At 40.8% G+C, this 13,655-nt stretch overlaps 2 protein-coding genes across 3 annotated transcripts in view; one reads left to right on the top strand and one right to left on the bottom strand.

Moving 5' to 3' along the window:
* Positions 1-598: 598 nt before the first annotated feature.
* On the bottom strand, positions 599-2,871 carry aqp11 (aquaporin 11). Its single transcript, XM_023961698.2, has 3 exons — positions 1,989-2,871; positions 1,763-1,879; positions 599-862 (listed from the first exon to the last, which is right to left on the bottom strand). The coding sequence occupies exons 1-3, from the start codon at positions 2,584-2,586 to the stop codon at positions 762-764; spliced, it is 816 nt and encodes a 271-aa protein (XP_023817466.1). The 5' UTR covers positions 2,587-2,871; the 3' UTR covers positions 599-761.
* Positions 2,872-5,550: 2,679 nt separating this feature from the next.
* Positions 5,551-13,655, top strand: part of pak1 (p21 protein (Cdc42/Rac)-activated kinase 1) — a 57,658-nt gene continuing 49,553 nt past the window's right edge. Inside the window, exon 1 of one of the 2 annotated variants that reach the window (XM_004075253.5) lies at positions 5,551-5,827. The gene's annotated coding sequence lies outside the window, so the exon portion shown is untranslated. The remainder of the gene's footprint in view (positions 5,828-13,655) is intronic. The other variant, XM_078930187.1, reaches the window with a different exon arrangement.

Here is a 13,655-nt window from a genome sequence, read left to right as displayed (position 1 = left end):
TAAACAGCGGCATCCCATAATGCCCTTTGGTTGTCAGATTTCTGCTTTCTCCGTCCATGTTGTGCCTTTTCCACGTATGAACCGTTGATTACAGTTGAAATGAGGGATCTTTGCGAGACGCACACACAAAGTTGTGGCCTTCCACAGCCGTTCCACATATGTGTAACGGTCTTTTCACGCGTGTGCCACCGATATATAACCTTTATCTGGCGTAAACGATGCACGTATCACGTTAAAATGACGTCATTGATGTAGGAATCACTGACAGCATATAGACAGCTCAATAATCACCAACAGTTTATGCTCTACGTTCTTTGCGTGGCTCATCTGTGAAAATTTCACGTAAAGAAAAAAACTCATTTCTTTCCATGTATGATCAGTTTTCATCCGTGCTAAATGTAGGTGGTGGCTTTTTGACTTTAATATGCTAAAAGGTTTACTTACAACAGAACTATTTGTGTGATAAATATTTATGCAATAATTATTACATTCATGGTTTTAATGGAAGCATAATCTGACTTTTTTTGTACTTATGCAGAACAGATGAAGCTGAAAATAATGTACAATTTTACAATAGTATAACTCTGAACAAGTGAGGTTTTTGTGACATTTCTGAGTGAAATATTAAATTTGTGCTTTTATTATGAAATTCTGCACGTAAAATCCGTCCTGTTTTCAAAACAAAGTGCGTGTCGGTGCTCATCCTCTCCTCTCAGCAGTCACATCTACTGTCTGTGGGTGGTGGCGGCGCTCTCCTGGGCTCACGCCGCCTTCTTGGAGCTCAGAGGGAGACGTGGCGACGAGGACGTCGTCCACAAAACCGCTGAGACTTTGTCAGACAGCAGCACCGAGCTCAGCATCCCTGAAACAGGAAGTCCAGATGAGAAAATGCTTTTTTGAATGGATAAATAAGCCAGCAAAATTACATGTAAACCATTTCAAATAAAACGTGAGAAAATGGTTTTTGCATAGAAAGGTAAAAATCAGTTTAAATATTGAATACTGGACTGAAAAAGATCTGTTTACACACATCCGTCCCACAAATCTGCTGACTTACTTAATGAAAGAGTATGATGGTTAAATGGAAAATGACAAACATTGTTTTTCTTTTTCCTGAATAAAATGTGATGAATGGACCTATAGGTTCTGGTTCCGGCTCACTAAAGGCTGCGTTTGTTTACAGAGACTCTGAAATGAACGAGTCATCAGAAGTCTGTGTTTAAGCTGCTTAACAGATTTGCATGAGTCTCGCCGTCGGCCACAGACAGAGAGTGACGGATGTGTTCGTCCCTGAAATGACCATAAATCAAGTTGGAAAAATTCAGTGAAACATCCAAAAAAGCGTCTGCTTTCATCTGAGACAAATCTGTCCAAATTTATTCCAAGTCTCCCAATATTTAAGGAGAAAGAAACATTTTGAAACACATACTTGAACTGTATCTGATTACCAGCAATTAAATGAAGTCTATGTTTGTTTTGGGGCTGCATGGCGGCGCAGCAATAAGGCCCCTGGTTCAAGTCCCGGCTGGGGGACCTTTCTGTGTGGAGTTTGCATGTTCTCTCCGGGGACATTTGATTGATTCCTGTAAATTGCCCGTGGGTGTGAGTGTGCGTGGGTGTGTGATTGTGGCCCTGCAACAGACTGGCGACCTGCCTTTGCCCACCAGTGGATAGGCTCCAGCAGCTCCGTGACCCCGAAAGGTGACCTAAACGTGAAGAAGATGAATGAACACACGTTTTCGTTTGTTTGGGTGCGACTTACCCAGAACCGGGCTTAGCCAGTATATGAAGCAGTTCTCCAGGAAGGAGGGTCCAGTGCAGAGGAACTGCGTGGAGAAGGCCACTGCTGGGTTCAGCACTGCTCCAGTTACACTGCCACCTACACACACAGCAACACAACAGTGAGTTTACGGCTCACATTTGCACATTTGGGACTAAAGTTAAACAGAAATGCATGCAAATGCAAACTTGATGGGGAGTCACCAAACCTGCATAAACCATTGTAGTGATGGCTGCTGCCACCGCGTGCACGCGGAACTTCTCCTCCAGCCTCTGGGTGCAGGTGATGACCGTCTGGACCGCGAAGGCGCAGACCAGCTCCACCCCGGCGGCCTTGGTGAGGGGCGCGCGGACGGGGCTGCTGCAGTGGAAGCCCAGCAGCCGGTGGCGCACGTGCAGCTCCGACAGCCCGATTCCCCAAACGAGCCGCACCGCGCCGCGCGCGGCCGCTGCCGCGCCGAACTGGCACGCAATCCGCCGCAGCGCGCATCCGGCGGGGAACCTAGCGTGGTACGCGTGCACGAGCACACCTGACGGGTTCCCGATGGCGCCCCTGAAGGTGAGTCCGTGGACCACGGCCGCCAGGTAGGTGAGTGTGAGCGCGAGCTGAGGTTCGATTCCTCCAGCGTCGGACAGCAGCTTGAGCTCGTGCGTGCAGCAGCACAGCTGGAAGGTGGAGACCAGCTCCCCCAAGTAAGCCGCGAGCCCGGTGTCCGCGCGGGCCCCGATCAGCAGCCTGCGGGTCACGTCACTCACAACCACGACCAGCGCCAGCACCGACAGGGACGCCGCCACGTCCGCGCTCATGACCGCGGAGCACAACACCGGAACTCTGTGGATGCAGCAGCGGACTGAAGCCCCGCTCCGTCCCGCAGGATGCGGTGATGCGCCGCAGTGAGAAATGAGCGTCTGCTGCGCCAGGGACTCACATGGTGCGGAAGTGAAGAACGACAGCTGCTGTCTCCAGTTTCTCTCCTACTTCTTTGCTCACCTGTCTGCTAGAAACTTGAGTCAAATCCTTTAACGGGAGTTATGTCATCATTTATGCCTCCAGTTTTTAGATTTTGCTTAGTTAATCAGGGCTGCGGCTGTAAGGAGGCGCCCTCTGCTGGTGAGAAATATGTTTACACCTTCAAAGTCTTAGACGACTTTTAGGAGTAGAGTTTTCACAAAACGTTACTTCAGTAATTCTAACTCCTTATAGTACTTATTTAGATTTGATCAAAGCCATGAAATAAACAGTTTTTTGATGGAATCCTTGTGAGTTTTGTCAGGGGACTACAGCCTGAGGCTCTTGAGCCACATGTGTGCACATGCTTATCCCTCCATTGTGGCTCTTTGACTTCAAAGAAAATGCCAACACACTGAATAATTGTTTTTTTTATTGTAGTTTTGGTTAAATTATTTGCAGATAATAAAGTTTTTCCATTTATGTTTAGATTTTTGACATGTCAGATAATCAAGCAAAATGGTTGAAACCATGCAGGGGACTTTTTTAAAGTCTTCTTTTATCCTTTAGAAAAATTCTGTACTACTTTGCATTCATTACATTCTTTTTTTTAATAAAAAATATTGATTAGATTTATTTTTGGCACAAATAAACAGAAATAATTTTTTCACATTTTTTCTCCAAATGTGAATTTTTTTTTTTTTTTACTTTTGAGAGAAGCTCATGACTTCTTTTCACAATAAAAGACATCTTTTGCCAAAGAGGAAAAACTAAAGCTTTTATTTTTAGAAAACAAAAATAACCTTGTTATAATTTAATTATTGTTATAAATGAATGGCTTAATGGTCACAAAATAGAGTGTTATTTTTCTAAAGCGTGACTTTGCATCTCTCACTGGGGTTTTGGTCCGTAAGAAACGGGTCCAAATGGCTCTTTTAATGTGAAAGGTTGCAAACCCCTGAGCTAGGATTACCAGGAATTCAGATACTGGATAAAGGGGAATTTTATACGTGATACAAATCCTGTTTCATGTACTGTGAAAAAAAGTTACATGTCTCATTATTTGATTAAATGTATTTAAATGAAACAGTATTGGTTTTATTATTGAAAATGTATTTCTTTACATGATTGCCTTACGGTTCAAAGCACTGATATCTTCTCTTTTTTAGCTGTTAAGGATGAAAAAGTTTAGTATTGAATAGCTTACCGAAAACCGACAATTTAAATGCAAATTTGCTTGTCTGGACTGAAGTTTAAACCAAAGTAACCAGCACTTTCATACACAAAGAATTTTGAAATCTACTTTAACCCTTGTGCTATCCTAGGGTCTTTAACGTTGGGAGTTGGGTCATCTAGACCCACTAGACAGTGCGCTGAACCTTTTTTCTTCAATGATTTGTGATCTTCACTGGTGTCCATGGATTACATGAAATCTTTCCACCTTTATCCACCTTTGTCATGGTAGGGAGAACACGTCAAAGTAAGGGTGGGGTCATCTAAGATAGCACAAGGGATAAAACAATGCATTGTCTTCTGATTCTCACGTCATAATAAAAAGAGCTTTGAGTGACTTTCAGTTACATGAATGATGATGCAATCATGATCAATGTGAAATACAGACCACTGGGTGTCACCAAAACCTCAGCTTTTCCTTTATTACCTTGACATTCAGTGTGACATCTTCAACAGTTTAAAACAAATATTCAATCTGAGGTGGAACTAAACTAATTTATTTTTTAAAAAACTGGGATTTTTGCATCAAAACAGTCACTTGTCAAATACACTTAATGTTGATAAAATCAAAGTTTGAATTGGCGGTTTTAAATTGGTTAAAAACGACATAGTCATCACAGAAAAAAAAAAAACATGTATAGGATGACATGTAACCTAAAAGTCATTATAATAAAGCTCTGTCTGATTTTTTTCTTTCTATTTTTTTGTGTAGCACTTTGAGTCAAACGTGGAAGTTAATTGAAGATTTTAAAATAAATGCAATTGAAATCAACAAAATATGACCTCCCTTTATGTTATAGAAGAATAGAACAAAACCTTATTGATTCCACAAAAGGGGATATTACATACAAAGATCAATTACCAACAAGTAGTACTTGTATAAAAAGCTCAAGGCTTTCTAAGAGTACAACAAAGTACACATCTGTAACAGAAGACATTTACAAAAGTGGCAAACTTAGCAATCCTCACCTTGGTTAAAACGTTGAACAAGGTTTCATTGGTCCACTTGACGGAATCAATGTCAAGAATCCAAATGTTTAGATAGGCATTCAAAACCTGAAATTGCATTAAAATGTTAATGAAATGTATTTTACATACATTATATACATTATTTTTACTTGGAATATAAACTCAATTTATTGAATGTACACATTTGTTACTTTCTATAGGAAAAAAGGATTGTTTTCTGTTCTTTAATGTTTTTTTGAGAGAAATGTTCACTCCTCACCTTACGGACGAGCAATTTCATTAAAAAATTATGTCATCTGAGTTTTAAAAATTATATCTGTTTCTTTCTTATTGACTTAATAATCTAAAATAAATTATTTTAAAGGAGAGTTCTCTCTCACTGTGAAGCTCATCTAAATAACGACGTCACCGCTGTGTGTTTGAAATATCCTTTTTTTCTGTAGTTAATATTTCCATAACATGGTTACATGAAGGCAACACGCAGGGACAACCCATACGTGAGTGTCTACAAATGCGCACTTTTTATTTGTTACGTGAATGCAGCATAGGTCGTTCGGTTTTGCCGGCGAGTCGGGACCCGCCCCGAGAGTTTAGACGGACATCTTTGTCAGCCAATAGAAATGAGGCAGTGTGGACGACCAACCAATGGCGTGGCCGAACGCTCCGGTGAGGAGGCGGGACTTTGTATGCAGCAGACTTCTCTGCGCTTGGCTAACAATAGCCTGGGCTCGGCAAGTTTTATAGCTAAAAAAAAAATCAGGCGAGGGCGGCAGAGCGGAGCAGGTCTGAGCCTCCGGAGGAGCAGGACTTTTCGGAATACATGAGACGCTGTGAGCCGGCGGAGGAAAAACACTCAAACCGACAGCAACGACATTTGAATTTGCTGTCAGACATTTGGTGAGCGGAGCTTTTTTTCCCTACTTTATTTCAGCAGGTTTTCCCAGCTGATGGGCTGCGTTGCCGGCCAGCATGGTGGTGCGCTGCGTGTGTGGATGAAGGAGGGAGCTGGTGGGAAATGTGCTGGAAAGACGCTGTTATCTTTGTTTCCCCCTCAACATAACCCCCATCAACGTGCGCTGCTTGGTGGACTTTTATAGTCAGGATTTTCCAGCCATAGGCGTTGGCGGGTTGATTATTATTTTATTAAACCAGCTGCTTCCCAAATGACTGGACGACGTGGGAAATGATAGCAGCACAGCAGGCAGAATGAATGAAGATCTGCCACTTTTCTCTCAGGGAATTGAACCTGTTTACCAGTTCATACATGCATTTAAGAAAAAAAGTGTCTCAATTTTCTTTTCTTTATTTGCATTTTAATCTTACTTTAGCTGCTCAGCACAGAAATCTACTAAATGTTTGGTCAAAGTTGATGCATCAAACCCCCTTATAGCTGTTTTCCCATCACCTGCAGTACAATCATTGATTTCTGTAAACGTGACTTTTCTGATTAGAGCCCTGCAAGCTGCTAGAAACGCTCAGAAGCTGGAGTTTCCACGTGGATCAGCAGAAACCGCTGCACTGTTCTTCATCCTGAGGTTTTCAGCTGCGTCCACCAACAGCTTATGCCAAAGCAATCTATGTGGATATGAGTGCAGCTCTACTTTGCCGTATTCAAGTCAAGTCCCCCCTCCCATCATCTGTTCAGCTATTTTCAAAGCATTCCCAACAGTTAAAAAAAACCCTCATGATTGTGATATTTTTAGCAAAAAAACCCAACAAAAAACAAAACTTGTGTCGCCTAAAACCCCGCCCACCCTTCCCATCACTGAGAGCTCTCTGTTTATTTCTCTTTTTGTGTTTGCTGTGGTTGAGTGGTCCAAATCCCATGTTAGTGAAGATTCATAGTAACTTCATGGAACAAAACAAAAAAGACACCAAAACTTAAGTTACATAATTATTTTTTTTTATCGTATTCCTGAAAATGGGGAAAACATAATGACTTTTTACACAACAAACCACTTTACTGTATTAAAAAAAGTGTTTTTTGTAATAATATTAAACATCAGCCATGTGCATAAATGCAAATCTCTTCCAACTTTTATGTCCTAATTTTTTTGTAGACTAAAATAGACATTTATGGAAGCGGTTACCATGGAAACCTGGGTGTGGCAAAAGGAGAGGCTCATTGGCTTGCATGGGGAATGCCCTCCCCTCCATTTGTCACTTTGACACCTTGTGACAGCAGGACAGAGGGCGGCGAAGGCGGGCGGGGGTTAATGACCCATTTGGCCCCTGCGGTTTCGGCCGGGCGTCTCTCCACGGAGGCCAGGACGGTGGAGTTCACGTGGACGCGGCCGCGCGCACGTGTGTTTTCCGCGTCTGCTGCGTCTCACCTGTTATGGAAGTTATTTTTAACCACGGGGCAGTTTGTTTGGGATCTGAGTCGTGTAGAGATGTGGACCAACAAAACGGGTTGCCATGGATACGGCAAGAGTGAAAGATGCAATGTGACTTTTTTTTTTTTTTTGGAGTTGTCTAATGAAAAGAAGATAGAAGGACTTTACCTACTTACTCGTAAACATTTGTTTTATGGAATACAGTGAAATGTGCAATGAGCCACTCTCGTCTCAGAAATTAAGAAACGGACGCTGTAAATACTATTTGGAATGTTCTCCTGTTCTACGAAACAAAAATTCACTAATGTCAGCAAGTGGAGGCGGCAAGCCCGCCCCCTCTCCCCCTCTCTGTTGCTGAGGACTTGAAGCAGGGAGTTTGTGGCGCCCCCAGCGTGATTTTTCTACATCACAAATACTCAGAAATGCAATTTTTAAGCCTAATGTACTTTATCAATACGCTCTATTGTCCAAAAAAGTACCTCAAGAACATGTTAAAAGCACAATTTTTGATCGTAGTGGGTCTTTAAAAGAAAAAGGACACTAAAGCTAGTTTGGAGGGTTAGTACGCTAAACGAAACGTCGCTCCAGCTTGGAGCTTTTAAGGTGCAGGTAGTGAGGTTGGATTCCTGACACATAGGCTTCTCTGTTTTCAGTCTCATGATTCCCCAAGAGCTACAGCCAGATGATGACTAATCAAACACAGAGTCGTCGGTGTTTGTGGAGTCACCACGCTGCTCCGGCTGCTTTAAAGACCTCTGAATACCAGAAACCGTGAAATCAAATCTTCCCCATCGCAGATATTTGTCTTTGCCGGGTGGGCGTTCAAACACCACACTGGCATGAATAGAGAGACTGGCAGTTGAGCGGCCGAAAAGGCTGCCAGCAGCTGAATAATGGATAGACTGTTTGCCTGCAAGGCTGCGGCGGCGGCTGAGCTGCACGGCGTCTAGACCAACCCCGACTCCGGCTCTCTGAAACAAGCTGTCTGGCTGGATGGGGATGAAAGGCGCGACTCCGTTTTTAAGCTTGTAATCCACTTTACTGATGTGACGTCAGATAAAAGGAGAAGTTAGGAAGCGCTTTGGAGCGCGGCACCAAAAAGATAGGCCAGATAGTTTTGGTTTGATCTCGGGTGGCGCTGAAGTTCTGCATAAGGAGGTAGAGGAGGAGACGTTTACAGGTGGAGCTCCTTCCACTCTGCATGAAAGCAGCTTTCAATACATTTTCTGCAGTCTTCATCATCTTCCTCATTCCACGCTGTATCCTGTGGTGATCTTCTTCTTGTGGATTGTGCTCAGAGGGCATCCGAGTTCCCTGACCTTGTTTTAGTTCACATCAATGAAAATGAATTCTCTATTCATTATCTATTAACCTGGTTTGGCCTATATATTTTTTTAAAATGTTTTGTAAGTGAAGATTGGTGTACGATTAGGATGGTTTTTTTAATTTCAGCCCAAAAAAATGACCAACCAAGAATTTATTAAAGCATGAATGCTGATCTGATGGCTCAATTACTACAAATGTTGTGTTGGACTTTTCGTCCAAAACTGCGTCTTGTCCTCTGAAATGACTTCTGTGTGTGTGTGTACGTCTCTTCCTTATCGTGTATTTTTTTGCTTCTATGACTTGTACTCTTGAAAATACGGTAGCAGTTGATTGAACCCCGTAGGCGATGCAGACCGAATTCTGTGAGATGAAAAGATAAACACCTTAGTTGCTAAGGAAAAAAAAAGTCCTGACCATAAAACAGATAAAGGATGTGAAGTCAAAACGTCCAGAAGGAGAGCTGATGTCATTCCCAGTGTGAGTCGTCCAGAGTCCAGAACCACATGGAGCAGGAACCTCCCACTCACAGGGCGCTGCCACACCCCACACAAACCCTAAAAGTCTCCGATAAGCTGAGGGACCGCCGCCATCAGCGAGCCGCGGGGGAGACTCCGTTTTCTTCTGGATTACATCATCACATGATTACATGCTGTAGATGTTCTGTGGTTAACCCGTGAGTGTGCGTTTTTGACTGAAGCAGGCCCGTGCTGAGGGGGCAGAATTACCGCTCTAGCCTCTTATTTGTCCTAAATAGCTTTAACTAGTCAGATAAAACAACTGACCGACGTTCATCATGGTTAGTGACTTGATCATGTGACGCACTCTTTCAGATTTATTTGCATAGAAAAGGGGGTTTAAAGATTTATGGTCAAAAGGAAAGTTATACAAAAAAAAACTGATAGTTTTGTCACTAAAAATGAATTGCAGTGTCCGTGGGTTATATAAATAATAGGTAGATCTGATAACCTCTTAATTTGCTTAATATTTGATTTACAAATGTTCACTTTAATGTAAAAATTTTGGCTTTAATCATATAAAAAATGAATAAAAGGAAACATATTTTTTAGGGTTTACGGATCAACAATAAAATGTTTTATTTGTACTGTTTTTTGTTAAATTGTTTGATAATTTTTTTTTCTTCTGAAACGTTTTTTTACACCAAAAAAATGAAGAAGAGCTCATTTTGACATTTCAAGTAGAGTTTTTTTGTTTTAATTTTTACTCTGTTGAGATCACATGTTGATGGAAATTAGTCATTACTAAATATTTATGGTTTTCATTTTGAGGTAATCTCTTCCCTTCCAATATTGAATTCCATTCAATGTCTTTATTTCTTTTCATTTCCACAAATCCACCAAAAAATCAAAAGATCTTCCACAAGTTCTGATAAACAGGAAAGGAAAGGGAACAGAAACAAAAATTATTTTTCTGCCCCTTTCAAATCTTTTGGATTGAACACATTTTGAGGTAAATATTAAAAAAAATTTAAATTAACATAAAAATAATTAATTAAAAAAAAAAAAAAAAAAGATAGATAGATGGAATGATAAATAAAGGAGTGGCCTCTATCCTTAGTCAGTTTAGCACAGAAAAGGAAAATAAAGGAAAAAACAAACTAAAACACCAAAGCAGATTCAATTAAGGCAATTACACCCTCTTTGCAGACAAATACTACTTCTGAGAAAAAACAAGAAAAGACGCATTTATTACAAATCCAATAATTATCTTTAGGTTTATGAAGCCGACAACTGCTTTTTGGCTCAGGAAATTAATTCTAAATAATTTAAAAATCACCACAAATGTTTATGGCAGTGTGTAACACGAGTGTGTGAGTAAAATATGAGGACAAAGCCATCAGTAATACCTGACACTACTTGTTTTTACACAGGAAAGTCATATTTTACTGTAATACACGACTTCTATAATGAATTATTTCCCACATAGAATAAGGGAGAGTATAACTCATGCAGTTTGATTAAACAGTTAATCAAATAGCGTAAATTCTTTAATTTAAAGATCTCAAAAATCAAAGTTTAGTTCAAACATGGTTCAGGTAACAGACTGGACCCAAATGCCTTCTAACATTAGTGGGTTTTTGTTGTTGTTTTGTGTTTCTAACCAGTTTTGACTCCTCAAATGGGTAAAATAAAACACTTTCTCAACAAAAAAAGAAGCAACATTTTAATCTTTATTTTTAAAAAAACAGTTGTTTTTTGCAGGCTTACTTTCAAATCTGAACCAACCTTTGCAGTAATTTATGATAAAATATTTGGTTTATAATGTTTTTCTTGGTTTAAAGCGGGGATTCTAACAGAGTTTCCTAATATTTATCAGATGCCAACATCATGATATAATTATTTTAGAGATGTCAACGAGCCAAAACACGGTTTACTGCCAAAGAATCTGAGGCAAGCATCCTCCTTTGCTTAGCTTCCCATTTCAATTCTTTTTCCCTTTAGAAAACCCTCTTCCTGTGTTTTTCTGAGCTTCCCCATTTATTTATTATTATTTATTATTCCTGTTTTTGGATGTTTTGAGCTTTCTCTCTAATTTCTTTCTCTTTATTTTTATTTCTTATTTGCCTCTTTTCTTTCTGACCCAGTCTTCTTGTCCAGTGTTTCATCTGTAATTGTGGTATCTAAAAATACCCCCTCATCTGGGCAACTGTCCTGCCGGGGCAGTACTCTTTTGTCCCTCAGCATTAAGGACCCACTCATGATGGGGGACGTTATATGAAGAAAATCAAGGTTAAAATTGCATTTCCTAGTATTTCTTTATTCAAATCAAATCATTGTGAATCAGGAGCAGACGAAAAAAATGAAGTTTAAAAAAAGTGTATCTGTGACGTAGAAAATACTCTGGATGGGCCAAAGCCTGTAGATGATGGGATGTGGGGGAAGGCTTGCTTTGGGCCACAACTGCTGCTCACAACTGCCGCTTTGCAGAAACAACAGTGTCACACAGCCACTGCAAACATTTTGGTTACTTTATGTGATGTACATAATTTGTAAGTCTTTCTTGCATTCTTCATTCGTCGATTGGTGCAGTTGTCCGTCTATGGTTCCGGCCAACGGATCTTTAAATCTTTAATCCGATAAGAAATACGCAGTTTATGCGTAATGTTTGTAGTTCATACCCAATTATTACGTAGATATTATGCAATTGTGCGTGATTTTTGCGAGATTCATACACAAATTTATGACTTTCCACGACCGTTCCACATCTAACAGACGTTTCAGGCGTCTACCAGCGATGTATAACTTTTATATCGCATAAATGGCACACATATGCTAAGATAACGTATCTGACGGACAAACGGCTTATGAATTGCATATTAGCACAATTATCGCCCACGGTTCATGTTCTACGTTGATTTACGTGTTCTTTTTTTGGTTCATTCCTGATACAGCTTTAAAGATTTCACGTTAAGCTACAACCTTTTCTCCCTTTTTTAAAAACGTATTTTCACGTTTGACCAATTTTATACTGGCTGTGGGACACGCTCTGTAGAAAACTACAGTTTTTGTTTTATTTTGGCTAAAAACGGCATAATTAAAACCATTGGGAACGCTTTAAAATAGATCAAACGATGATCGGAGCTTGAAAGAGATCTTCTCGTCTCCTGTTGATAGCAGAGAGAAGCATTTTCTAGTCGCTATAAAGGCGGTTTATCTGTAGTTTTCCCCGTGTTTGTACCATCATCTTTAGACACAATAAATGCAGGAGGAAAGCTTTGGTATGTAGTTTCCCTTTCGGCTTTTCCCATCAGGGGTCGCCACAGCGAACGAGTCGCATGGTAAACTTGGCAATGTTTTACGCCGGATGCCCTTCCTGATGCTACCCTCTCAAAGCAACCGGGCTTGGGACCAGCACAGAAGTAGAGAAGGGAACAGGGAGCAGCCCGGAGTCGAACCCTGGTTTCACGGACGGAAGGCGCCGCAAACCAGCACGAGCTAAACCTGCTGAAAGCTTTGGTATACTATACAGAAATAACTCATAAAACACACTTTAAAAAGGGATTTAAATCCTATTGATTCCAATGACCCGTGTTGTCTGTTGATGTCGACAGAAGTCTTCCGACAATAAACTAAAGACGCCTCCAATACCTTTAGCTAAATCCAACTCACACCAATTTTAATGGCATTGAAGTGTGTCCACTTTATCATGACATCTTGAAATCAAATGCAGATCAGTTCAGTACCATTTAGTGAAGGACAGTCCAGTTTAGAATGGTTGAATTGGTCAAAATCGGATCTGTCCAGGCTGTGACCTACCTTTGTCCACGAATGGCCGGGTTAGGCTCCGGCAAGCCTGTGACCCTCCAAAAGGACAAACATATTAGAAAATGGATGGATGGATGGATTGATTAAGTAGAGAGAAAGTAATATGTTGCCTGAAATGGTCATATCCTGTCTGAACAGAATGAGGGGAACAATGCCAGTCTCAAGGCTCAGTTCAATTCAAAAATCTAGGGACCACCACAAGCTGTGTTTGTATCATTTGATCCATCCTGGGAGGTTCCCCAGCTGTCTTGTTTTATGGCAGCACTCCTACAGAGAAGAGTCAGGGTCATGCAAACCAGCCCAAACTAAAAGCTTATTTGTAAAAACAGGTTACAGCCTTATCTCAGAGGTGGAGAGGTCTTGTTCCTGAAGCCGTACTGGAAAGTCTTAAGGCCCACTGAGAGATATGAGCTTGTTTTTCTGTGCTTTAGCTCATGAGTTAGTTTGGTTCAAGCTGGGTTAGAACACAGACTAATCAGATCTGAGTTGACCTTCATTTAGGCTGGCTTCACACTAGATTTGGTTCAAATGTGTGGGAAATGCTGATAAACTTCACGGCTACATTAAGTCTGGTTTGCTGTCACCCACAGCTCTCTAATAAGCAATCCAAGGACCAAAGTGCACCAAACCACCTTAAATTATCACTCCAATTATCTTTGAGTCTAATTTTAAAGCATTCCTAGTGTTTTTTTGTGTTATATTAATGCTGTTTTTAGCCAAAATCTATAAACCTGTCATTTTCTAGGACATAGTTTCTGCAGAGCAGCAGTCATTCATCAG

The sequence above is a fragment of the Oryzias latipes genome, chromosome 13, assembly GCF_053564925.1.
Source record: "Oryzias latipes strain Hd-rR chromosome 13, Olatipes_Hd-rR_3.1".
NCBI classification, from domain to species: domain Eukaryota; kingdom Metazoa; phylum Chordata; class Actinopteri; order Beloniformes; family Adrianichthyidae; genus Oryzias; species Oryzias latipes.
Note: the sequence above shows the minus strand (reverse complement) of the source record. Positions and strands in the feature narration are given on the sequence as shown.

Bases quoted from the DNA above. Each gene is read 5' to 3' on its own strand.
- aqp11 (XM_023961698.2), bottom strand. From the start codon at position 2,586: ATGAGCGCGGACGTGGCGGCGTCCCTGTCGGTGCTGGCGCTGGTCGTG. The intron at 1,880-1,988 runs GTTTGGTGACTC...CTGTGTGTGTAG, and splicing joins CACTACAATGGTTTATGCAG to GTGGCAGTGTAACTGGAGCA. The intron at 863-1,762 runs GTAAGTCGCACC...TTCCTGTTTCAG, and splicing joins CTGGCTAAGCCCGGTTCTGG to GGATGCTGAGCTCGGTGCTG.